This window comes from Neofelis nebulosa, chromosome X (genome assembly GCF_028018385.1).
Source record: "Neofelis nebulosa isolate mNeoNeb1 chromosome X, mNeoNeb1.pri, whole genome shotgun sequence".
NCBI lineage: Eukaryota > Metazoa > Chordata > Mammalia > Carnivora > Felidae > Neofelis > Neofelis nebulosa.
The window spans coordinates 101,257,902-101,282,299 of NC_080800.1; the positions used below are offsets into that span (position 1 = coordinate 101,257,902).

The following is a 24,398-nucleotide window of genomic DNA, read 5'->3' on the forward strand; positions in this document are numbered from 1 at the left end:
GACAGGCACCGGCTCGCTCAGACTTTTAATTGACTAGCCGAATAACCTGCACGGTGACAGACTGCCTATGATTTGATGGAGTCATTCATTTGCATTCAGACAAGGATCAAAATACATTGTCAGAGCTTCAGGGACTGAGTCCTAGAAACCTTCACACAGTCTCTTATTCAAGGCTCTGAGCCTCTTCCCTTTGCTTCCCTAATTATTTTTCCTGTGCTTTTGTTCTGATTATCCGGCGTTCATCACAAGCGCAGCTTGTGATTAGACAATGGCAACCCATGTCGTACGCTGATAGGGAATCGAAAATTGGAGTCATGATCATATGAACCAGGCCCGAAGCTTTGAGAAATAATTAGGGGAAACCAAAGGGAAATTCCCAGGATGCCCCGCAACAAAAGAGTTTCCAAAGATTCAGGCCATAACTGCTCCCCACTTAGGTAATAATACATAATAACAGGAGGCACTCAGTCTTTGTTGAATAATAGTTCTTATGATCAGTAATTATTAGTAGAGCTGCCGCCGCTCGGTGACTGGGCCTGGGAGTCGGGCGGATCTGACTCGACTCCAGGCTCCATCACTTTCTGCCTGTGAGGCCTCGGGCGAGTTACCCGATTTCTCTGGGCCTCAGTTTCCCGACAGGGAAGATGAAATGAATACTAGTACCCACCTTCAAGGGTTGTGGCGAGGATTCAGGGAGCTAAAGCACATGAAAAGCCAGTGTACCCAGAGATTTGTACACAGTAAACACTCAACAGATGTTAGCTTATGTTTGTCTTCTGTCACTTCCCACCACCAGGCCTTCGTCCAGGGCATCTTCTCACCGGGATCCCCTTTTCCCTTCTGTCTGCCAGCAACAGCCCCCTGCCCCCCATCATTCAAAGTCTAGTCTAAAAGGCCTCATCCTCTGCAGGAGCCAGCCTTCCCTGCCTCTTAGAAGCATTTAGTGACCATCACGTTGGTGCCATGCCCTGGGGCTACGTGCTGTGGGGTACGCGAGCAAAGACCTAGGGGATGGGAGAGAGGGAAGCAACATATGGATTGGCAGCTTTCCCTTTGCTGTCTCATTTCCTCACTCCCCTACCAGCACTTTCTGGAATCGCAACTGCCGGCCCTCAAGTCTTTGTCTCAGGGTCTGCCTCCGGTGCTGTCCCGTCTAAAACAAGAGTCTTTCAAAGACCTCCCCCGCCTTTGGCTCGTGTTCTAGGAGTCTGAGCGAGTGCCCTCGGGCCGCCCCCTTTCCCTCCCCATGGACACTTCCCAAGGGAGCACGCCAGAAGCCCACCGTGTCCCTTCTTATCCCCTTTCCTGAGAATCCCATCACCGAGGCTCCTGCTTTTAGCTTTTCCGAGCGCACTTATTATCATATGGAAAGGTACTTCTTAGATTTCAGTGTGCAACAGGATGGGGGGGGGGGCTAAAAGGCAGACTCCCTGGCCCTAAGCCAGACCTTCTGAAGCAGATTCTCTGCAGAAGTGCTGAGGGACCTGCCTCTTCACAGGCTCTCCAGATGATCCACACAGCACACACTTTGAGAACGACCGTCCTACGACATTCCTGTAGCCTGGGCCTCCGGGGAATGTGGATCGTGTTCCCGGTGTTCTCTCTGTCCCCCAGGGCCTCGGCGGATTCAAGTGAGGACAGCCCAGAATAGCTCTGCCTCCCTGCTCTGGAAATGAAGGTGGATAACGCCAAGGACCAGTCCTTACTGTCAGGGTGGGGCGGCCCGAGCGTCCTGGGCAACTGCCTACCATGCAGAGCGGAGATCCGTTGTGCAGACTCTGCCACATTTCTGCTCTCCCCTCCCTCACGACCCTCTCCCAACCCCCATTCTCGCCTGTGGTAGAAACACTGTGGTGACTACACAGGACTGGTTCAGTTGTCCTGTGCTTCTTTGTCTCTGGGCAGAACCCTGCCCCACCCCCTCCAGCTCCCCACACACATCTTCTCAACCGTGGTTTCAATGTGCCTTGGATTCCTGTTCCTGATCAGCATTGGGGGCACGAGAGGAGGGAGGCGGTGCAGGGCCGCGGTGCTGGTTACCGTGTTGTTGTTTTACCCCCAGCTTCCCGTCCTGTTTTCACGCTCGACTCAAATGCCTGAACTCTGCACCCAAACCTCAACTCCTTGCTTGCACCTCCAACCCAGTGCTATCCTGATCAGTGGCCCCAGTACCCGCTCTGCACCAAATCCTGATGCCTCTCCATATCCTTTACCCCAGAGCAGCAGGAAGCCACTTCTGTACATTTTGAGAGTGAGGGACATGAAATCAGGGAAGCCTTCGTGGAAGTGGCTGCATATGAACTGGGCCTTGAAGGATAGATGTGATTTCTTTTTTTTACTTTATTTTTTTAATTTACATCCAAGTTAGTTAGCATATAGCACAACAAGGATTTCGGGACTGGATTCCTTAATGCCCCTTACCCGTTTAGCCCATCCCCCCTCCCACGACCCCTCCAGCAACCCTCAGTTTGTTCTCCATATTTAAGAGTCTCTTCTGTTTTGTCCCCCTCCCTGTTTTTATATTAGTTTTGCTTCCCTTCCTTTATGTTCATCTGTTTTGTAGGATAGATGTGATTTCTGTGGCAAAGAATGGAGGGAGGGGCCATTGCAATAGGAATAAGGAAGGGAATCCATTAATATAGGATAAGCAACAGGCACTGTGTTAAGAACTATAGATGCGTTATTTCATTTATTCCTTGCTGCAATTCTATGATGTAGGCACTAATGACAGACCCGTTTTACAGATGAGGATACTGAAACACAGAGAGTTAATTGCTCAAATCTACACAGCTATTAAAGGGCAAAGTAGGGGGTACCCGGGTAGCTCAGTCAGTTGAGCATCCGACTTCAGCTCAGCTCGTGAGCTCACCGTTCACGGGTTCGAGCCCCACATCGGGCTCGCCGCTGTGAGTGCGGAAGCCACTTCAGATCCTCTGTCCCCTCCTCTCTCTCCCTCCCCCATTTGCACAATCTGTCTCTCAAAAATAAACATTAAAAAAATAATAAAGGGCAAAGTAGGGACTCTAAACCAGGCAGTCTACTATTATGTTCTCTGTTTTACACGGAAAACTGAGTTTCAGAGGTTGAGTAACTTGCCTAAGGTTACACAGCCTGTAACCGGTAAATCTGGCAAATCCCATTATGTTTACCATATAACCACTTATCCCCCTTCTAACTTAGCCTTTCCAAGCAATCATTTCATTCACGATGTCTCATTGGAGCCAGCCCCGGCTGCCATCACAACAAATGCCTATGTTGGTCCAAATAAAAATCTTTCCTCTAGTGGGTAAGCACTGGAAAACAGCAAGGCTCTCCTGAAATCAAGAGAAATGGCCCTCTGAAATACATCTCTCCGTTTTCAAAATAGCATTCCCTTTAAGTCACCTGTTTGTCAGGTCCCCACTTATAAAAACCACGGGAAAAAATTCTTTAGGTCTTTAGTTGGAGACAAAGTACTTTCTATCTCAAGTGGGTTATGAGTTCATCATTCTCCCCTCACTTGTACCACGTACATATTTCTGCTCTCGTGTTTCTCCCACTGGGTTGTAATCGTCTGTCAACTGGGCAGTTTTTCCTACTCTGGTGTTGAGATCCTCTAGGCCAGGGACCAGGTTTTGGTGACCTCTGTCTCCCCAGTGTCTGCCTCCCCCCAGGATTGGCACAGAGCAGGCACTCAACAAATGTTCATTAGAAGAAGAGGCGAGTGGGGCGTCTGGGTTAAGCGTCTGACTTCAGACCAGGTCGTGATCTCACGGCTCGTGAATTCGGGCCCTGTGTCGGGCTCTCTGTTGTCAGCACAGAGCCTGCTTTGGATCCTCTGTTCCGCTCTCTCTGCCCCTCCCCACTTGCGCGTGTGTGCGCGAGCTCTCTCTCTCTCTCTCTCTCAAAACTAAACATTTAAAAAAATAATAAAAAGAAGAGGTGAATGAAATGTGAAGAGAGGCAGCTCTTCCATCCACTAGGGACCTTGATCCATATTCCTTCTGAGTAAACTGGCTCTCAAGGGGGAAAAGCCTTGATTTGTAGTGTTGGATGATTTCTAGCATGTAAATACTACTACCATGGCCGATTTCAAGCTACCAGTGGTTTAAAAACTGGCTCACGAAATTCCTGAATATTTAATAATCAGCTTTCAGGAGCCCTGTTTTGGGCTGAAAGTCTGTAATTCTGCCTAGAGTGCTTGAACTGTCGTCATGTCAGTGGGACCACAAAGGTGGATAAGCTATCAGAGTGGGGAACATAATGCTGAATGCAAATAGCAAGAGTGAAAGACCAGGGCGCCCGGGTGGCTCAGGTGGGTGAGTGTCCTACTCTGGATTTCAGCTCAGGTCATGATCTCATGGCTCATGAGTTCAAGCCCGACATTAGGCTCCTCACCGATAGTGCAGAACCTGCTTGGGATTCTCTCTCTTTCCCTCTCTCTCTGTCCCTCCCCCAGTGGCACATGCTCTCTCTCAAACCAAATAAACTTAAACAAACAAACAAAAAAAAAGAGTGAAAAACCAAACAGAACATTTGCAAATTAGGAGAATTCTGTTTGGCCTACCATGACCTAAGCCTCTATCATTTGTCATCCATTTCGAAATTGACAGACACTTCAGTGACATGGGTCTTAGAAGAGGGAGAAACTTGCCAAGTAAGCAACTATCCTAAGAAAACAAAGGCCCCAGAATATACTGGGTTTCTAAGAGATAATTTACTTTTATTTGAAAATATAAACTTGTCCACTCACTTCCTTCAGCAATCAGAAAATCTCACAGACGAGGATGTTGAATGCTGGAAGCATTGCACAAACAGAAGATACATCCACAGAGGAGCCCTCAGGGGGTTGTAAGGAGGACATCTCATTCTCCATATCCCCACACCAAACGTTCCCTTCTCTCCCCTCCCAACATGGAGGCTCCATCATTCCGGGCTGACCCTGCGTTTCCAATACTCTACCCGACCATCCAAGGTTCAGTTTTGCACACTGTAATGGAGCTAACGAGTAGATGGCAGGATTTGAATCCAGAACCATCTGGCTCTTTCTAGTACATCACCATTAATAAATACCAATTTGTTCCAAGCTTCAAGGGTGATTGAGATCACATCTATAAAGAGAAGTATAAACACCGTAAGGTGTCATTTTAGGTGTGATACTAGAGTTGTTGATCCTGATTGATACCTAAAGGTGGGAGAGGGTGACTCGTTGGTGAATGAAGTAAGTCCTACACTACTCCACCTAGCCCCAGGTGGTCGTGGTCGTGGTCGTGGTCGTGGTCATGGTCGTGGTCGTGGTTGTAGTCATGGTTGTGGTTGGAAACAACACATATTTGAGCAACTGCTTGGCTGTATGCCACATGTTGCCATTCCTTTTTTTTTTTTTCTTTTTAATCCAAGTAATGAAGAAAAAATACAAGGAACGAGTCCACTGGCATTCTCAAGCCCTCTGCTCACCACCTGTATAGTCCTTCAAGTAGGTCTTAGACATTCAGGATTATAGTGCTTTGGGCCCAAACTATTTTACAAAATCTACAGAGAAAAGAAAAAAAAGATACCATTTGATATTTAGAATAAAGTTGTAAATATGAAAGCCCAAGTTGTAAGTGTGAGCATAAAATAATGGACAGTAAATTTCATCAAAGAATACATGAAGAAAACTGTTGTTTAAAAATGTATTGTTTAGAGGCACCTGGGTGGCTCAGTCGGTTAAGCGTCCGACTTCAGCCCAGGTCGTGATCTCCCGGTTCAGGAGTTTGAGCCCCGCGTCAGGCTCTGCGCTGACAGCTCAGAGCCTGGAGCCTGCTTTGGATTCTGTGTTTCCCTCTCTCTCTCTGCCCTTCCTCTACTCGTGCTCCGTCTCTCTCTCAAAAATAAATAAACATTTTTTTAAATTTTTAATAAAAAAATGTATTGTTTAAAATAATTTGGAAGGGTACCCAATACAAATGCAGAGAGACTACAAAAGTCATACATATGGCTATGTTGAAGAGAAACTAAGGTCCTTTTTGCTGTATTATTCTAGGTTAAATACTAGTTAGAATCACCCTACCTCTACCTGAAGAAACATCTAGAATATTTCCAAATATAAATAGGGTACTGTGAAAGGTCTTCCAGATGATGTACTCCAGGAAAAGTCACAGTGTTTGGAAATACATCATTTTACAGGAAGTTCTGGTGGAAAGGTCCCAGTGTTTGAATATTAGTTACTGACCCCATGACAAAGGACTCTAACCCATCAAAGCTGCTGGACTTCCCGCACGTGAGGCAGTACATGTAAATTGACTTGAGAAATGTTTTTGTAAGTTTCCAGATTTGTCACTTGTACCCAGTCCCAGGCATTATTTGTTACCCCCAAAACACTGCCCATCATGCTCTCTTACAAAACTCATGAAACTTTGAAAGTAGATAAGGATGCTCCATGTTTGAACCGTAGGGCAAATTAACCTTATTTTATCAGGACAGGGAGACATGATCTACATTCTCTTCCCTAAAGACATGACAAGGCTTTAAGGCAGTATTTCCCACCGCCCTTTGTGGTATACTGTAGGATTTTCAGTGAGGTCTCGATAAATATATTTTATTTTTATACAGCTGTGTTTATTTTCTTGTATGTAGTTTCATGGATATTAAGGCTTTAGACACGGCTAAATTTAAGAAAAGGCGTAGCTATGAAGGTAAATATTAAGTAAATAATAGTATTGTGGTATGTGGATAGGACACAAATGGAAGGAAGTCTGTGAAGGAACGAAATTTGAGAAATACTGTGTTTGGGTTAACACAGTGAGGTGTTCCCACCAAGGTCAGCATGCACTGAAATGGCCCCTTATCCACAGGAGCAGGAATAACCTGTTGCTCCTTTGACTCACTTGTGGCCATGTATTGCCTCTCATTTGCACATTCTCTTTGCCTGCCCTGCTGTTCAGCATTAAATCTTCCACATATTCCATTCAGTCATAGTGAATGCACTATTAACGTCTGGGAAGTGAAACTTCCCAAAGACGTGTTCTTTGGTGAAATCCTTGCCCTCTAATCCTCACATCCTAGCATGTTATTTGATGCTTTATTCAATTGCCTTCTCTCTGCATAAGCTTCCCCAGTAGACAGCATAAACACTGATGAGATTTCTCGGTTGTACTCCCATTTTCCTTCTTTATGAAAAGCTTTAGCCTCTCTTTCTCCATCAGCACCACCCCCAGCCCCACCGCCATTGGGCTAACTTTGGGATGGGTGATTGGCTCTTCTCTGCCTCACTAATCCAGCACATTTATTCAAGTCAGATGACCGCAACATGAAGCACTGTCCTTCCGTTAGAGGAGAGCATGTGTGTGCAGATTGACATTATTACAAAATAATTCTAACGGAATTGACTTCTGATATATGTATACTAAGACTAAAGCAATTTAGTAGCTTGGGGTTTTCATTCAAGAAAATGAACGCCTTTTATCATATCTGATGGAAGATTTCTTCTGGGCAGTGTGGCATATTCTAAGGCTGATTTTTTGTAGCATACCACTATTTAACTCCCAATACAGCTGAAATTAGATAGGTTGCCATAGGACAACAGTATCTTTTTATAACTGAGGAAGCAGGAAAGGGAGGGGGAATGTTGAAAAAAATGTTTTCCCTTCGAACACAAGGAGTGTGTTTTGTTCCTGAGAGAGAAAATACCTGTACAAGAGGTAAGTCTGGTGAATTAAAACTGGAAACCTCCCTCATTTCTCTCCCCAGCCCCCCAAATGTTCTCAGGGTACCTAAATCAAAGAGGAGCAGATTAAGGTGAGTGGGAAGGCATGTTCTGTACTCAAAGCAAGATCGATCTTTATACATAGATCCTTTTTTGGCACTGATGCAGAAAATCCAAACATGGAGATACTTAGGTCTACATACCAGATGGATCTAAGGGGAACAAATCATAGACACTTTTCCACACACACATATATATATATATTTTTTAATGTGAGCATAGAAAAACAGATGCTTCTGCTCCCAAAGGGTGTGTGGGCCTTTCTCAAATAGTCTTATGGAGCAATTTCATTTCAAATTTCTAAAATTATGAAAATGTGTAGATTGAGCATTAGACTGGAAAAGAAATGGCCTCCTACATAGAAAACCAACCGAACATTTTCTGAATTATTTTTAACTATTCGGTGAAACCCAGCCTCCAATTTCCTGGATAAGTGGATGGGGGAGTCAATAAGGGAACACTTCCCCCAAATAGGTAGACCATGATTCACTGACTGCTTTAACAACTAATTTAATGCAATGCTGTATGCACGACTCAGTGAGTTAGTATGTGAGAGCTGTTTTTATGTGCAAATGAAACTGTGGTTTAAGTTTCGGCGAAATGGGATCGTGGCATTATTTCCTTTCAGATCCTATTTGTGAGGATAAAAATAACTGTCCTTAAGACAATGAATTTTATCTACACTTCATGCGCTTCTCCTTATTACATTTATCGTATCCGCCATCATATCTAGCCACCCATCATCTCCAACAGATCTTCTAAAGGCACAGTGAATACCGCTCATGGATTTGGGAACTTGGAAGTTCCTCCTTAAATTTCAAAGTAGACCATTAAGACAGCTTTTATACTTGAAGTTCTGAAACTAATTCAGAACGAGCTATTATAATTACTGTAAAAGCCAAGTTGAATATTCTCTTGGTTAGCAGAGTCATTAAATAACTAAGGGTACAATGTATGCCTTGTTCGTCTATAGCAGAGGGAAAGAATAAAGATTGAGGACTAACTGAACAAGAATCACTCCCATTAACTAGTTCTTTTGTGCATGCTATCACACGCAACCCTCCCACCCCACCCGCACTCCCACAAGCCCTGCACCAAAAATTCAAAAAAGGGAAAGACGGAGAGCAAAACCTGACACTTTTCACAGCAAGGCCTCACTTAGCTCACATCAGGAGGATCGCTGCTGCCTCGTGTAAGTAAGAATTCGAGAGAGTGGAGTGTACCCTTTTAAGGACTGGGACTTTGACCATTTCTGATGGCAACCTCCCACAACATGTATCGTGGGTTTTTTCAGCAGAAATTGCCAATGCCAACGGACCATACCCCGATGACTCAGGCATTCACAACGAACATCCATGATCACACCATACGATGTTGTCTGCTGCGCCTCTAAACCAGTCTGTCGCTTCCTCTGCTGCTCACCTACCTCTTTCTAATAGTCCCTCCCTCTCCACACACCCCTTCTGACTGACAGCTTCTCATTCACCGTGAACTGAAAAACCAAGATTGTTCAGAACCGGGTGTCAAGTAAGAGTTAAGAAGGCACTGAAAGTAAGGGTGAGGGAATAATTATGGCCTTCGAGGCGGCAGCTGTGACACAAAAAGGTTCCTCTCCTTACATAACTTTCCCATCTCTTACAGCGTAAGCTAAGCTTTCGAAGGTGATGATGTGAGACAGCTATCTTCAAATAAGTGACTTTCTTTCGGACGGACCCTCTGGGCAGGGACCAAGGCAGATATTCCAATAGCCTCAGGGTTTTCTGAACCCAAAACACAACGTGTCAGGGAATGACTCCCTCCCACGGTTGTTTAACCTCACGTGGTTCCATGAGGCACGTCCTGACCATTTCCGTACGTGTTCTTCAGTTTGATCTTGACTGCACTGCTGAGACAGGAAGGGTCAGGTTCATTGCCCCAGATGACAGATAAGGACATGGAGACTGGGGTAAGCTGAGTGATTTGTCCACAAGCAAACTGTGAGTACGTGACAAGGTCGGGCTCCTGGGTTCTCATTCGGGGCTTTGCTCACAACACCAATGCTGCTATGGCTCCCTCTCACCTTCCCTCTTCTCAAAAGGACACTAAGCCCTTCCTCTGGTGACCAAGACGCCATTTCCTTTGGGCTTGCTGCTTTATTGCCCTAAGCTCTCTCTGCTAGATGTCCTTAGGAATCTTGCTCATTTTTCTGGCAGAATTCAAAACCCTCTGATTTTATTATGTTGAGGATTGTCAGTGAATTAAAAATTCAACAAATGTATGGCCCCAACTTGCCATCAGAAGTTAACAAATGTCACTAGTAAGGATGTTTCTCAAAAGCGGACACTGAAGAATACATCCCAGCAGATACCTAACAGCTCATTTTGTGTCATGGCAGCGTGAGAAATCACTTCCTCAAGACATTCATTAACCTTTCATTTCCTCCATAAATAATCAGTCAGAAATGTGGCTCATATTTTAAATTAATCGAAAACAGCCTTCTCTTTCTCTCTCTCTCACTCTCTCTCTCTCTCTTTCTCTCTCTCTCTCTCTCTCTCTCTCTCACCCTCTCTCTCTCTCTCTTTCTCTCTCAGCCCTTGAAATGCATGGAGAGCTTCTAATGCCAGCATGATATTTAAATATGTGGTTCTCGGGTGCGTGGGTATCTCCGTCGGTTAAGCGTCCAACTCTTGATTTGGCTCAGGTCCTGATCTCATGGTTTATGGGATCGAGCCCTGCGCAGGCTCTGTGCTGACAGCATGGGCTCTGTGCTTGGGATTCTCCCTCTCTCTCTCTCTCTCTCTCTCTCTCTCAAAATAAATAAATAAACTTTAAACAAACAAACATACATACATGTGGTTCCACTCCTCTGGGCCAGCGTAAAACTTATCTTCTCCAGGAAGCCTTCCTGATCCATCCCAGCAGACCTTAGATACGTTTTCTTCCTCTTCTCCAAGAACATAGAACAAGTATTGCTATTTGACAACTAACACATATTAAGGAACCATGTAATGTACCGCCAAAAATATGGGTTCTAGAGGCAGACAGACCCAGGTTCTAATTCCAGCTTTACTGGTCTGAGCTGTGTGGCCTTGGGCGTGCTGCTTAAACTCTCTCTAGCTGAGGTTCCTCATCTGTAAAATAAAACTAATGACATTCAATCTGTTAAATTGTTCTGGGGATTGAATACATGTAAAACACCCAGGACAGTGGCTGGCATATACTAGGCACTCGATGAAGGGCGGCTGTGTTGACTATCATTGTGGCCTTTGACACATAGAGTTCGGGTTTGACATGTATGCAGCTCCGTTGTCTTCCCAAGCTGTTTTTAAACCCTTTGATACCTGTGTCCACGATGGCACTTCACACGAACCATAAGCTTAATTGTGCCTTACCCGCATGGGTTCTTTCCAAGGCCTTACTGTTCGTAATTTTGTATTGCTTTTCCTAAAGAGGGCTCGTAAAGTGGTATCGGCTTCAGACCTAGCACAAAACCTTTTTCCACTTCTGGTTGTATCTTTCACGTCTGTGTCACCCCCTCCTTGTCCCCACTCCCTGTATTCGGTACAGTACTTTGTACATACTCAGTACTTAATAAAATGACATTTTATAAAATCCTCAATTAACCAGAATTTGCTCATCTCAGCTATCTGGAAATAAGCTAACGTCAACTATTTAGTCAAAAACTTCCGACTGACAGCCAATATATTCGGTTGGAAATTACTCAATCCACTCATATATTTTGAAAGAACAAAAATGCATTTGGTAAACTGTAAGGCTTAGAATTAATACAGCGTTACTCATGAAAATGACCATAAGAATGATGACCCCAAGGCAGGATTTCTCAACCTCGGCCCTATTGACATCTTTTTTACCAGATAATTCTTTGTTTTGGGGGGTTGCGCCACACACTGTAGGATGTTTAGCGTCATCACTGGCCTCTACCCACTAGATACCCTTCCAGATGTGACTCCGAAAAATGCCCCCAGGCATCTCCAAATGTCCTCTCAGGGGAAATCCCCACCCCCACTCCCGTAAGGCATCACATTCAGTACCAAAAGCTGGACAAATGGTCACAAATCTTTCACATTAGGCAGGAAAAGGAAGGTAAGCATTTTCGAAAAGTTTCAATAGGCGAAAGCAACCTCGATTAACCTGAAAATCCCATTAACCCCATTCCTCGCGTGTTCTATTCCCTAAGCATTCCAGATAACAACAAAAAAATGGACTGTACGTTCTATTTTCTAATTTGTATTCCAAGTTCAGCCCATTTTCCGTCTCAGCAGCTAAGTACACAATCCAGTTCATGGGTGGAGGATCATCATCGCTTCTGCCATCTATTTTAAGTGACAACGATGCAACTGACCTGGAAGTTTAGAGAGCTTTTTCTCCCTCGTCGTTGGCACTCTTAACTTTAATATTAGCCATCCTTCCTGTATTCTCTGCCTGAAATTGAAATGTACAGAAGGAACTCTGTTCCAGCTAACTGTGATTTTACTGTATGTAAAAGACCTGACACTTTGTTGATCACTTAAAAGCAATTTTCTCTAGCCCATTGATTGATTGCTGCATTTCCCATTGATTGGGTAATTGAAAATGCCCTTCTTAAATAAACAGGATTTCTTATTTCTTCTGCAGGTTGTGATCCTGGGAAAACATTCAAGAGGTTATCACTACATGCTTGCTAACCTGGTAAGAACAAGCAGAGTTTTTGTTTCCCAAGGCAATATATTCTATTTAGTTTGTGTCGTCTGCGATCATCCAAAAAAGAAATACATGAAGAAACTAACGTGTTCTCTAGACACTTGAAGAAATGAGTCAGTAAATACCAAACCCTGAATGCAATAGCCTTGCTTTCAATTACGCTGTCTCTGTTTCAACTGTGAAGCTGATAGTCTCTCCTCATTTAAAACATAGTAATTTGACATGATTCCTCACCAATTATTCTTAGATTCAATTTGGATTTGAAATGTAAACCATCTTACCCAGGTTTGAAATATAACACGAGAGACAGGGGACACAGGAAGCAGACTCTTTCCCCAATTAACCCAAGTACATGTGTCCATCAGTACTGGATTTGTCTTTCCAGAAGCAGACCCCTACCAGATCTTTTCAAACCAGATGCCAGAAGTAGGTCTGAACAGAACATCAAGGGAGCCTGTCAAAGCGTACAGCCCCCTTTATACTTCTAAAAAGACACAACTTGAATCTTTTCCTTCAGGTTTCCCATGCCTTTAAAATTTGTGCTATTCTAGAAGCTACCATTTCATTAGGTTAGTTTATAGTTCTTTCTCCAAAAAGACAATTGGTTTGGGAATTAACAAAATGGCTTCTGAATCAGTAATATCTGTTTAGCAGAGGTTCTGAATAATACCATCTCCATGAAATGAAAGAGAAATGTTAAATGATCACTATGATACTAAGAATCTATTAAATTATTACAGAACATGAGTTCTCACCCCGATTTTGTTTCATCAGCACAACAGAATGATGATGATTATAAAGCTCTTACACCAAAAGAATAGCAACAAAGGTGAAAGATTATTATGATTATGCTCTTAGATTTCTTAAATCAAAGAAAAAATCTTATTTTGTTTTTAATAATTAATAGTTTTTAAACGAGAAAGGAAATGTTACTTAAACCTCTTTCTTAGGAAGTGGGTTCGTTGAGACACTTTATAAGAGGAAGATTAGAGCTACTGCCTTGAAATGTAGTGTGCACCTTCTCCAATAAATTGCTCAAAGTAGAGCACTTCAGACCATTCGGGGGACAAATGAATTGACTCTTTTAGGAGGAGAAATCTTGATTCTTCATTTACATGTGAATGCATTCAATTTGTTTTTTGGGGCATCCAATAAGTAAAGGCTGTTTGCTGACTCATTGGAAGTTAGGCCAGGGCCTGGCAGGAAACACAGATGTCCCAGCAAGGCACCTGAGGCAGTTATTGATGGGATTTTACCATTTCTTTCTCATCAATAAGTATTTTGCTCTCCTTCCTTCCTTCCTGCCTCCCTCCCTCCCTCCCTCCCTCCCTCTCCCTTTTCCTTCTGTCTGGCCTTATACATGCCAGGGTTCACCCATCACTGACAGCATATGAGATGAGTTTAAGTAGTGCACACACAAACTTTTTTATTATAATGGCCATGTGTTATTTGATATGTGCTAGAAAAATATAAAAGTGGCACATCAAAAGCCAAATTTCATGGATATTGTTGTTTCATACAGGGCTAAAGTAGGAATTTACCGACAAACGAATTAATTTCTTAATGTGTCAAATGTGTCATGTAAACAAGAGCATGGGGGATGCACACATAGTAAAATCTGGCTTTTGTATATGTGGCTGTGGTGCGTGGACTGCTGAAGTTTGGGAAAGAGCATTGAACTAGAGGTCAGAAGGTTTGGGCTGTCGTACTGACTTTGCTACTAACTAGCTGTGGGATCTTGGGTAAGTCACTTCCACCTCCTTGGGACCTCAGTTCCCTTTACTGTAAAACTCAGACAGGAGTGGGGAGTTCATTGCTGTATGGGTTGGGTCCCTTGGAAGCAAATGCTAAGATACAATTAGAAGTGCAAGACCTCTACTGCGAGTGACGCCTGTGCAAAATAAAAGGGAGAGGGTCGCCAGTGGGAAGGAAGAGCTTCCGATCTCAGCAAAGGAGAGGAAAAGGAAGGAAGGTTGATGAGAAGAGCTTCAGACGGCGGTACAGTTCTGAGAAAGTCTTGGCCAGCACAACCGGGAGCTCCAGTGCCAAGACCCCCGTGCTGCCCCGAACCCATGAGCCACTGCACCACTGCCTTGCTCAGCCACTGGCTGGCAGCTGCCCAGGAAGCACATACCTCCCTCCTGAAAGCTGAGGCAGATCCTGAAACTGGAGGCTGTCAGCTAACTCAACTCCTCGAGCCAGGTTCCATCTTAAAGGGAGATCCGAGCCATGCACATCAATGACCAGATGATATGTAAAGACCTTCCCCATTCTAGAATTGTAACCAGGCCTCCCTGTTTCCTACCAACAATCCTTCAGATGAGCTTTGGTTTCAACCTGAGACCCAGACCTGACAGAAATGAAAGCCTATGGAGTGACAGAACTGCAAGAGAGAATCATTAGGACAAGGTTGGGGAGAAGAATGGTTAGCTGAACGCCTAACCAGGACTCAGAATCCTGAGACATCGGGTGGAAGCCTACTATGAGAACAAGTGAAGTCTTCCTTCAGAAAGGATGTAATACATAGCGTCATGTCAGTCTGCCTAGGGAAAACATGAACTCACTCACCACACTTGGAGCTGCCACTCCATTTTCTCTAGTGACCTGCTTTTCATTTGAATTCAGCCATGTTTCCATGAGTCCCTGTACTCTATAGCAAATTGCCTATGGGCAATAGAGATGGGAACTGTTGTTAGTTTCTGATAAAAATGAGATAGATTATCCCACCATGGTTTCCAGGCTTTTTAAAGCAGATAAAAATACCTCCAAACACCTCCACCAAAGACAGACAGACAGATACACACACACACACACACACACACACACACACACACACACACACGTGCATGCACGCACACGCACACACACTTGCGTGCACACACACACACACACCAAGACTATTTAGAAGTTACTTAGATGGTCAAAAAAGGGTAAGTGGAGCTTAGATGCTTCCTTTCAAAATGAGCCAGCTGGATAAAAGCTGAGAACACATACACAGGGGAGCAAAGTCTAATCTGGGTCTTGGTATAACAACAGTGCAGGACCACTGCCTTCTTCTACAAATGCAAAGTCAAAAACAGTCACAGCACTTACCTAAGCTTTCTGGAATCACCCGCTCAGAGCCCCTGTATGCCCTCTACCATGGAACTCCGACTGTCTGGCAAAGACTTCTTTGTGCTGTTATGTGGACTTTCCCCAGTGGTAATCCTAAACTGAGAAGCCATGGATAGTCCATGAATGCTTCAACGCAGGCCTTTCACAGGTCAGGGTGTACGTGTCAGAGCAGACAAACAAGCTGTAGAAAGTTTTAGCTTGTTGAAGTCCCTGGAAGAAGCAAAAGATTCTATTAGAATCACAGGCAGAGATGGGACCCGGTGGACACACAGGCCCAGAAGTGGACATCCCAATGAGGAGAGACCAGGAAAGTCTCTTACAAATTCTGTATCAGCTGCTGATGCCATTTTTTAGAGATTGTTCCATAATTAATTGTTGTCTTCTCTTCCAGGACTCTAAGGCGGTAATGTTTTTCCGCTTTAGTACTAGAGGTAAACAGCATGTATACTATCTGTCAGTGAGGCAACCTGTCTCTCTTTCATGGCAAGGTATTGATGAGGATCCTTTTTTAAAAAAAAATGTTTATTTTGAGAGATAGAGCAGGGAAGGGGCAGAGAGAGATGGGGGGGAGGGAGAGAGAGAATCCCAAGCAGGCTCCTCACTGTCAGTGCAGAGCTTCACATGGGGCTTGATCCCACAAACCGTGAGATCATGACCTGAGCTGAAATTAAGAGTCGGATGCTTAACCGACGGAGCCCCTGGATCAGGATCCTTGACGCCGCATTGCCAGACATGTTGTGTATTGTGATTTAATTTTTTCATATGTGTCAATAATGATAGTCGAGTCCCTGCGTGCAGAACCCCAGACTAACAACCCCAGGCATAGTGAAAACAAGCACTAGACCCGGAGCTAGGAAGCAGGTGTCCTGATCTGTAGAATGGAGAGGTAGACCAGATCACTATTTCCTCAAGTTGTTACTTAGACACAAGCTAGTGTACATAAGAAAGTACATAGCAAAATTCCTTAAAATTACTACTTTTGAATTTATACTAAATGTGTGTTGCAGAACGGCAACTACCATCTCAAGTCTGTGATTTTATAAACACCATTCCTTAGAATGAGGGTAAAGTAGATATTTAAGTTAAAGAATTTAGTCAACGTAAAGAAAAATATTAGGTAAATTGTGGCTCAGATGATCTCCCTATATGGCAAACAACCATAAAGGTGGTATATTAATGACTACAATTTGGGAAACACTCCAAGATCATTTCCGGCTCTACATCTCTTCCCTCGTGGAGGGTCAGTTGGGACCGGAGAAGGCCAGGAGCAAGAGTATAGGCACAGCAGCTAGGACAACACTTAGGATACAAATGGGAGAACAAAACCAGAGCCCTGTTAGGGGTATAAAGTCATAAGCAGACTTAAAATCATTTCAGGTGGGCAGAAGCCAAGAAGGTATGAGTACCCTTTCCCTAAGTTCTAAACATGACTGAGGATCTGAAGGATCAATCCAAACCAACTCGCAGTTGACACAAAGTGAACTGGATCTGGGTTGAGATGGTCCAGCGACAGATGTTCAGCACCCAGCCCCCAAAATAAGACCAAAAAAAAAAAAACCCCAAGATTTGAGGTGCCAGGGAAGAACATGAGCCATAGTGGACTCATTCAGTGCTGTCCAGTTAACCACTTTTAGAAGATCCAGCAGTTTCCCTGCCTAGGTCAAGACTGACCCCAGAGTGGGAGACTGCTGTTGACCCTGCAGGTGGAAGCTAGGTCATGTCAGCTGCCACCGGACCGCATGAGCAGTCCATCAAGGAGGTCATCGCGCTAGGGCAGCAAAGGGAAGGAAGCTAACATATCTTACACTTTTCTCTGCTGTGCCAGCTATTTTCTTTTTTTTTTTTTTAATGTGTATTTATTTTTGAGACAGAGAGAGACAGAGCATGAATGGGGGAGGGTCAGAGAGAGAGGGAGACACAGAATCCGAAGCAGGCTCCAGGCTCTGAGCTGTCAGCACAGAGCCCGACGTGGGGCTCGAACTCACGGACCGTGAGAGCATGACCTGAGCCGAAGTCGGACGCTTAACCAACTGAGCCACCCAGGCGCCCCTGTGCCAGCTATTTTCTATAGATTTCTTACGAAATTTACTCAGACCTCCCATGAAGAGAGACTGAACTATTCACCTCCCCAAACCTTTTAGACATCAGGAAAATGGCTCTGAAAAAAATACATGACTTGCCCAAAGTCTCAGAGCTAATCCATTGTCAAGCTAGGCCTCCAACGTGGGTTGTTCAGACTCCTGACAGAGCACCTTGCTCCTCCCATTTGACCCACTGGAGCATCTCAGTGAGACAAAAGGCTAGCCCCACAAAGGTCACGGAAGAACACTGGCAAAGATATAAATGCATATGAATGAAATACAAACTATACACTTATGAGAGTAAAGTGATTACAGACAAAAAGGCTTAAAAACCAAGGACAGCCTTGTGCATCTGGGTTTGAAACTTGTCCAAAGGCCATTTTGAAATGCATCTTAGCGGGCACCAATTCTATCTGTCCATCACTCTCTTCTCTCCTGCCACAATCCCTTGTCCTTCTCTCTCTCTCTCTCTCTCTCTCTCGCTCTCTCTCCCTTCTCTCCTGCTCTCTCATCTCCCTTCTTGCTCTTGCTCCCTCTTTTTCTCTTTCCCTCCCATCTGCCCCATTCATATTATTAATATGCCAGGAAATAATGGTGGGGGTGAAGGGTACTAGCTTGCATCTGGTTTTTTCAAATTTTTCCTCAAACAAAAGCACCATTCATAAAACAGAACCCAAAAGAGGCAACCAGCTGTAACCTAAGCTTGAAGAAGTGAACTCTGCAGCTTACTGAGCCCTGGAAGTTACCTGAAACAGAGAAGGGGCCACTTTGTTTAGAGAGGAAACAAGTTTGAGTGAGATGGGGGTCATGTGTTTTGCTTGCCAATAACAACTGTTCCCTTCTTCTCCCTTCCCCTTCCAGGTTTTCTGGTTTTGTTCTCTACTCTTTCCCTTCCTTTGTTCTCCTATTTTTATGTTCTACAAAAAAAAAAATTCAAATGCTCAAAGCCACATGTTGTATACAATGACACCTCAGCAGGGGGCATGTAAACACAGAACTCACTGGGCTGGAGCCTGGCTTGACAGGCAGAGGAGGTGGGATTCAAGGGAAAAATCCCCACTGGTCCCAAATGCCAGGAACCCAGTCACCTCCCCTGGGTACACAGCTTCTCTGGTGGCAGAGGATTCACTTTCTTCTCCAAATGGAGATAGGATACAGCAAAGCACCAAGGGAATGAGGAATTGGGGACTGGGCCGGGGTCCAACTTCCTACTGGGCATTTAGAAATCCACAGTCTCTTGTCAACTTAAAGTTGCCAACTTTGAGACTCTCATTCTCCCTGTCTAAAAATGCCCCAACCGTAATCACCCATCCCTTTCTCCTTCTCTCTCTCTCTCTCTCTCTTTTTTCCTGCCTGAAATTAACAAGGAAAGACACTCTCTACCCAATGTTCTAGTAAGGTAAATGGAAAGAATTCTGTTTTCTTTCCCAAGCTCTCTCAGATCATGTCCTCTAAAACAGTGCTTCTCAAACTATCTGTGAAGAAGGGCCAGTTTTTTCCCCCAAATCTTCACAGATCAACAAAAGTGCGAAAAAGTAAATTACTGAAAACATGAAATAAACAAAACAAGATAGATAAAATATAAGTGTTACATTTAATAGCCATAATATCACCCTGTCAAACTGCTATAAAGGTTTATAAAGGCTTGCTTTCTAGTTCTTCCCTTTTTTCATCTCTGACTGCCAACAAACAGCAGACCAGCACCAATCCACATATACTTCGGGCAATACTGCTCTAAAGATCTCTATAGTAAGTTCTTCTTCCTCCGTATCACTTGTATGCCCAATACCCTGTTCACTCCCCTGCAAGGAGGACAGAGGGTAGTGTCCTTAAGAACCTTGTAGTCATAATGCACAGACAAAACTTGTACAGCTTATGATAATTAGCCTGGAGATATAACAGGTAGTAGGAGAGGGAATGAAGAGAAGGCAGAGTATCAAGAATCAAAACTCTGCATAGCATGGCCAGAAAAGGTCTTTCAGAAAGGTGACTTGGGGGGCACCTGGGTGGCTCAGTCAGTGAAGCGTCCGACTCTTGATTTCGGCTCAGGTCGTGAGCTCATGGTCCATGGGATCGAGCCCCGTGTCAGGCTCTGCGCTGCCAGCATGGATCCTCCTGGGGATTCTGTCTCGCCCTCTCTCTCTGCCCCTCCCCTGCTCATGTACGCATGCCCTCTCTCTCTCTCTCTCTCTCTCTCTCTCTCTCTCTCCAAAATGAATAAATAAACATGTTTTTAAAAAAGGAAAGGTGACTTTGAAACAATGATCCAAATTGTAAGAAAGATCCAGTTATATGAAGAATCAGGGGAAGTTCATGTCATGCATAGGGAACAGCATGTGTCAAGGTCCTGAGGCAGAAAAGAGCTTGATACCTTCTCTGAACTGTCAGAAGGCAATTTTGGCTAGGGCAGAGTGAGTTCCAGATTATGTAAGGCTGGTAAGCCTGGTTAAAGAGTTTTAGCTTTTTTCAACAGTGACAAAAAACCACTGAAGAATTTCAAGTGGGGGGTGGGGCATGATCTGATTTTTGCTTTAAATAATTCAGTGTCAAATGGATGGATTTTATGGTATTTAAATTATACCTCCATATAACTATTAATAAAAAGATCAGTGGCAATTTTTCCCACAAATAGCACTTATATCAACTTGTAATTATTTGTATATTCATACTAATAACTCTCACTGGACTAAAGTGCCATGAGGTCAGGGCAAGTTTGATATGGCTCGCCATTTTACCAATGGATAGCACTTAAAAGGTTTCAAAGTATGTTGATTGGATTAGAGAATAAAATGCAAGTGAACAATACAAAGCAACCTGTAATCAAGTGCTAATTTATGTGGTGTAATCTTCAACTCCACACACAACACCCTCCCGGGGGAATGGACCTGCTCCTAGAAAAAGACTTGTGCTTCTCATCAGCAGCCTGATAACTTGAGTTACCACGATTACTGTGCATTTCCCAGTTGAAGCATCACCCGCATGAACGATTGAAATAACACTAAAGACAGAGCCGGCCTTCATCCAAATCGTGAGATAGATACTTGCCCTCGGCAGCCTCCCAATCCTCATTCTATTGCTTTTATCTTCCCTACAGGCACGCCACCTTTCCCATTTCTCACCCATAATCTGCCATCAACTCAATGAAAGTCATCCAACTTATCTTGTCTCTGTTTTCCTTTCTGTACAAAATGTACCCTAAGAATAGTATTATGTGAAGGAAATCTGCACATCATATCTGGAAAACAAGTGCTCTAAAAGGAAGCTTTGAATATATTTATTTGCAACTCTCCATTATCCATACGGCCAGAAGGAAACTGAATTACAGTATGTATAAATCAAGGGAGACAGGATAATACTGACGTCATTGGAATCTTTGCAAGACTGACTTGTCTGGCTGTTCTCAAATCGGGACAATCTGTGTTTGGATGCCAATTGTATAACCAGTATCTGTATAAAAGATGGCCTTGGAGAATAAGACCAGGGTGGCTTACAAGTCCCCAGATGAACTGCATAGACACAAAAGTCACAGTTGGTTTTATAAAGTTGCATTCAGATGTGGGCAACAGTACATCTGGATCAGACAGATGTGACGTGGTCAAGAAGTGATACATTGAGGAAATAACACCAGAACTTAACGAATCCAAATGAGTAGTTTCCCTCTCAAAGGACTAACTCCTGGAGACAACATCCATATTTCTAACAAACACTGCCATTGTTAGTTACACAGAGGCAAGTAGTCAACTGCACGGATAGCTAAACCATTGAAACTGAGGAAGGAGAGTTTCAACTCATCCTATCTGTGAGCACTATGATTGCCTCCAGTCTTTCTCTGCCTTTTCTCATCTCCTTTAATCTCTCCCTCTGCACACTGTTTTTGGCCAACCAAAGGAAAAGGCAATTCGCCGAAAACAACAACAACAACAATTTTAACCAAACAGAACCGATAAGGTACAAGCAGCACTAGAAGTTGTTAAGTCCAGTCTAAGCAAAAATCAGAGGACCTCATCATCACATCTAGTTATTAAAATCCCTATGAAGTAGTGTCTTTGCTGAGGATTTGAGGGGAGTCAGGCCTCAATTTTCAAAGCATCGTGGACTGTGCTTGTCTACAACTACAATAGAAATATGTGAAAGAAAACAGAACATGTGTTAAAACGATTGAGCAGAAATGGAAGGGCAGCTAAGAGCCAGGCACTGTCTGCTCTCCAGCCAACAGCTCTCTCCTAACTCCCTTCTTATGCCCATTGATCTTCACTGTTTTATTTTATCTGTTTACCTATTTTACCTGTGTAGTGGTCATTTGTTTTACATTAGTCTTTTATAAAGGATTTAGAGGTACTTGGCGTTTACTTCCAAACTTGAGGTGGGTATGTTGCCATTTCAAAAAGAAAAATCTATTTTAATTTTTATAATCTTGGGGACAAGGAAGCTAAGACTGTTAGGGGCCGTTTGAACCATGGAATTTAGCAATATCTGATACAGAAAGAAAATTCCTTAAGTTTATGTATTTTGAAAGAGGGAGAGAGAGAACAGGGGAGGGGCAGACAGAGAGGGGAGAGAGAATCCCAAGCAGGCTCTGGGCTGTGAGCACAGAGCCCAAAATGGGGCTCAATCCCGCAAACCCTGAGATCATGACCTGAGCCAAAACCAAGAGTCGGACGCTCAGCTGACTGAACCACCCAAGTGCCCCAGAAAATTCTTTTAAAAAAATTTTTTTTTATATTTATTTATTTTTGAGAGACAGAGTGAGACAAAGTGAGAGTGGGGGAGGGGCAGAGAGAGAGGGAGACACAGGATCGGAAGCAGGCTCCAGGCTCCGAGCCATCAGCACAGAGCCCGACGCAGGGCTCGAACCCACGGACCGTGAGATCGTGACCTGAGCCGAAGTCGGACGCTCAACCGACTGAGCCACCCAGGCGCCCCGAGAATTCTTTTTTAAAAAAGAGTTTTAGAAATAAGATGATAGGGTCAATGACTTATGCCTATTAGGCAGAGCCGCTTTCTCTATAGCCGCCTCTGTACCATTCACCTCTTTTCCCTTTTCCACTTCTTTCTTGATACTTGTTGGTGAGCTCTGCTGTGTTCACATCTTTTCAGAGAGTTTAGGGAGAATCTAGCCTTGATTGTCTCAACCTCAAGGACATGGGTTGCTGCATCTAAATGCTGGACACCGGGGAGACATTCAGGCTGTAGAATCGAAGACATTACAAACAAGCAACATGTACACAAACGAAACAGAGGGAGACCAGAAGACAGCCAACTCTTAGCCTTAAGCAACAGGATGTCTCATCTCCCTAAATACCTGTTACCTCCTTTCTGTTTCTACTATACTTCTCTTCTCCCCATTTTGTCTGTGGGGCTGTGTTAGTACTTTCTGCCCATACGGATGGATGAGGCTTCGGGGCAATCGGTAGGGGCCAGTGTCATGTAAGTCTGGCCACCAGAACAGCTTGAGGTGACCTTCCCCTGGCTTGATTTGTGTTGCTGTGGATGCAGTTCATCCCACAAGGACAGCAAGGCTGATTCCAGTCTGAGGTGCACCAGAACTCATTTCCAGGCATGTTTGTCATAAAACATGGGTTGACTGAGAAACTTCTAGGTCCGCAATGGCATGGTTGATGTGTGGTAGAAAGATGGGTGCAGAGTGTGCCTATGGAGATGTTTTCAAAGTATAATATGTTTACTGGAGAGGAAGATACCCAAGCAGGAATGCATGGGGCATACATGACAGAATGAAGCCTTCTGGGAGGAAGTGGGCATGACTGGTGAGGTAAATTTGAGCTGGACCACTCCTTTTAGTATCCCTGCCAAGAAAAGAAGAGTGAGGGAACATCTTTCTGGAAAGAAGTTGTACGGTGCGTAACCGGACTGAAGGACTGACTCTTATGCCTTAGGACAGATGTGAGAGTGCTGGGATACTTTCTCTCTCCTTCTCTTTTGTTAATTCTATGTTGCCATTTTAACATGCTACGGATATTAGGAAAACAGGAGTGTGACACTTATCAAAGCGTGAGGGGTGCAAGAGATACTGCTTCTTAGTGCAGGTTGTAGCCATCGGCCCTGCAGACGAGATGGTGACAGAAGCATTCTCGACCCCCTTCTTTCAAGGAAAGGTGCTCCACTTGTCCCGTCCAGGCTTTTAAGACACAGGACAGCATGAGAGGGCCCACTCTTCAGCCCCTCCGGCAGGCAGGTGGGCAGCTGGTCAATGTTCTTGTGTAAAACTTGTTAACTGACACATATGGTTTGGCACAGTGAGTGAATTAAAGCCATTTGTTAAAATTTTGTCCCAGGCTCTTTATTTGTATATGTGTTATGGGGCGGGATTGGGGAGTTGGGAGACAGCCCCAGTTGGGGCCTCTACTAGACTTCATACAAAGTAAGTCTCTCGGCTGATCGTGGTGCGAGGGCAGCAAAGGGGAGAAAACAGTCTTAGCTTCCTTCTTGAAAGAGGGCTTTGGGACAAAACTCATCCCAGCAAGTTAATGTTAATATTTTAAAAAGGTGGGGTTTTTTGATTATCAGAAAGAAGGAATGATTGTCAGTGATGCAAAAACTACTTGGCTCTTTGTGCATTCTCCATGGACTCATGGCCTGCTTTTGAAAGGAAGAAAGAAGGGGCCGTGAGTAGTAACTGGAAAAGCTGGTTCGCTAAAATATAAAGAAAGGTGAATTAAAAGAAGTAGGGGGAGGGATGGTGACTAGAGAGGTACACAGGGGGCCCTGTGGGTATTGCTTACATTTTTGCATTCAGTTTGTGAGAATCTGTCGGGTCATGTATTTGAAGATATGTGCAC

At 44.1% G+C, this 24,398-nt stretch overlaps 1 protein-coding gene and 1 long non-coding RNA gene across 10 annotated transcripts in view; one reads left to right on the plus strand and one right to left on the minus strand.

Moving 5' to 3' along the window:
• GRIA3 (glutamate ionotropic receptor AMPA type subunit 3) overlaps window positions 1–24,398 on the plus strand; it is a 268,497-nt gene that overhangs the window by 154,391 nt on the left and 89,708 nt on the right. For all 7 annotated transcript variants that reach the window (XR_009257263.1, XM_058714193.1, XM_058714191.1 and 4 more), the window contains one exon: window positions 12,341–12,394. Coding sequence is in view for 6 of the 7 variants with exons in the window: in XM_058714193.1 (XP_058570176.1) it covers window positions 12,341–12,394 (54 nt within the window). In the remaining variant the exon portion in view is untranslated. The remainder of the gene's footprint in view (window positions 1–12,340; window positions 12,395–24,398) is intronic.
• LOC131502940 (uncharacterized) overlaps window positions 1–24,398 on the minus strand; it is a 160,530-nt gene that overhangs the window by 54,639 nt on the left and 81,493 nt on the right. For all 3 annotated transcript variants that reach the window (XR_009257264.1, XR_009257265.1, XR_009257266.1), the window contains exon 2: window positions 15,500–15,730. This is a non-coding gene — a long non-coding RNA (uncharacterized LOC131502940). The remainder of the gene's footprint in view (window positions 1–15,499; window positions 15,731–24,398) is intronic.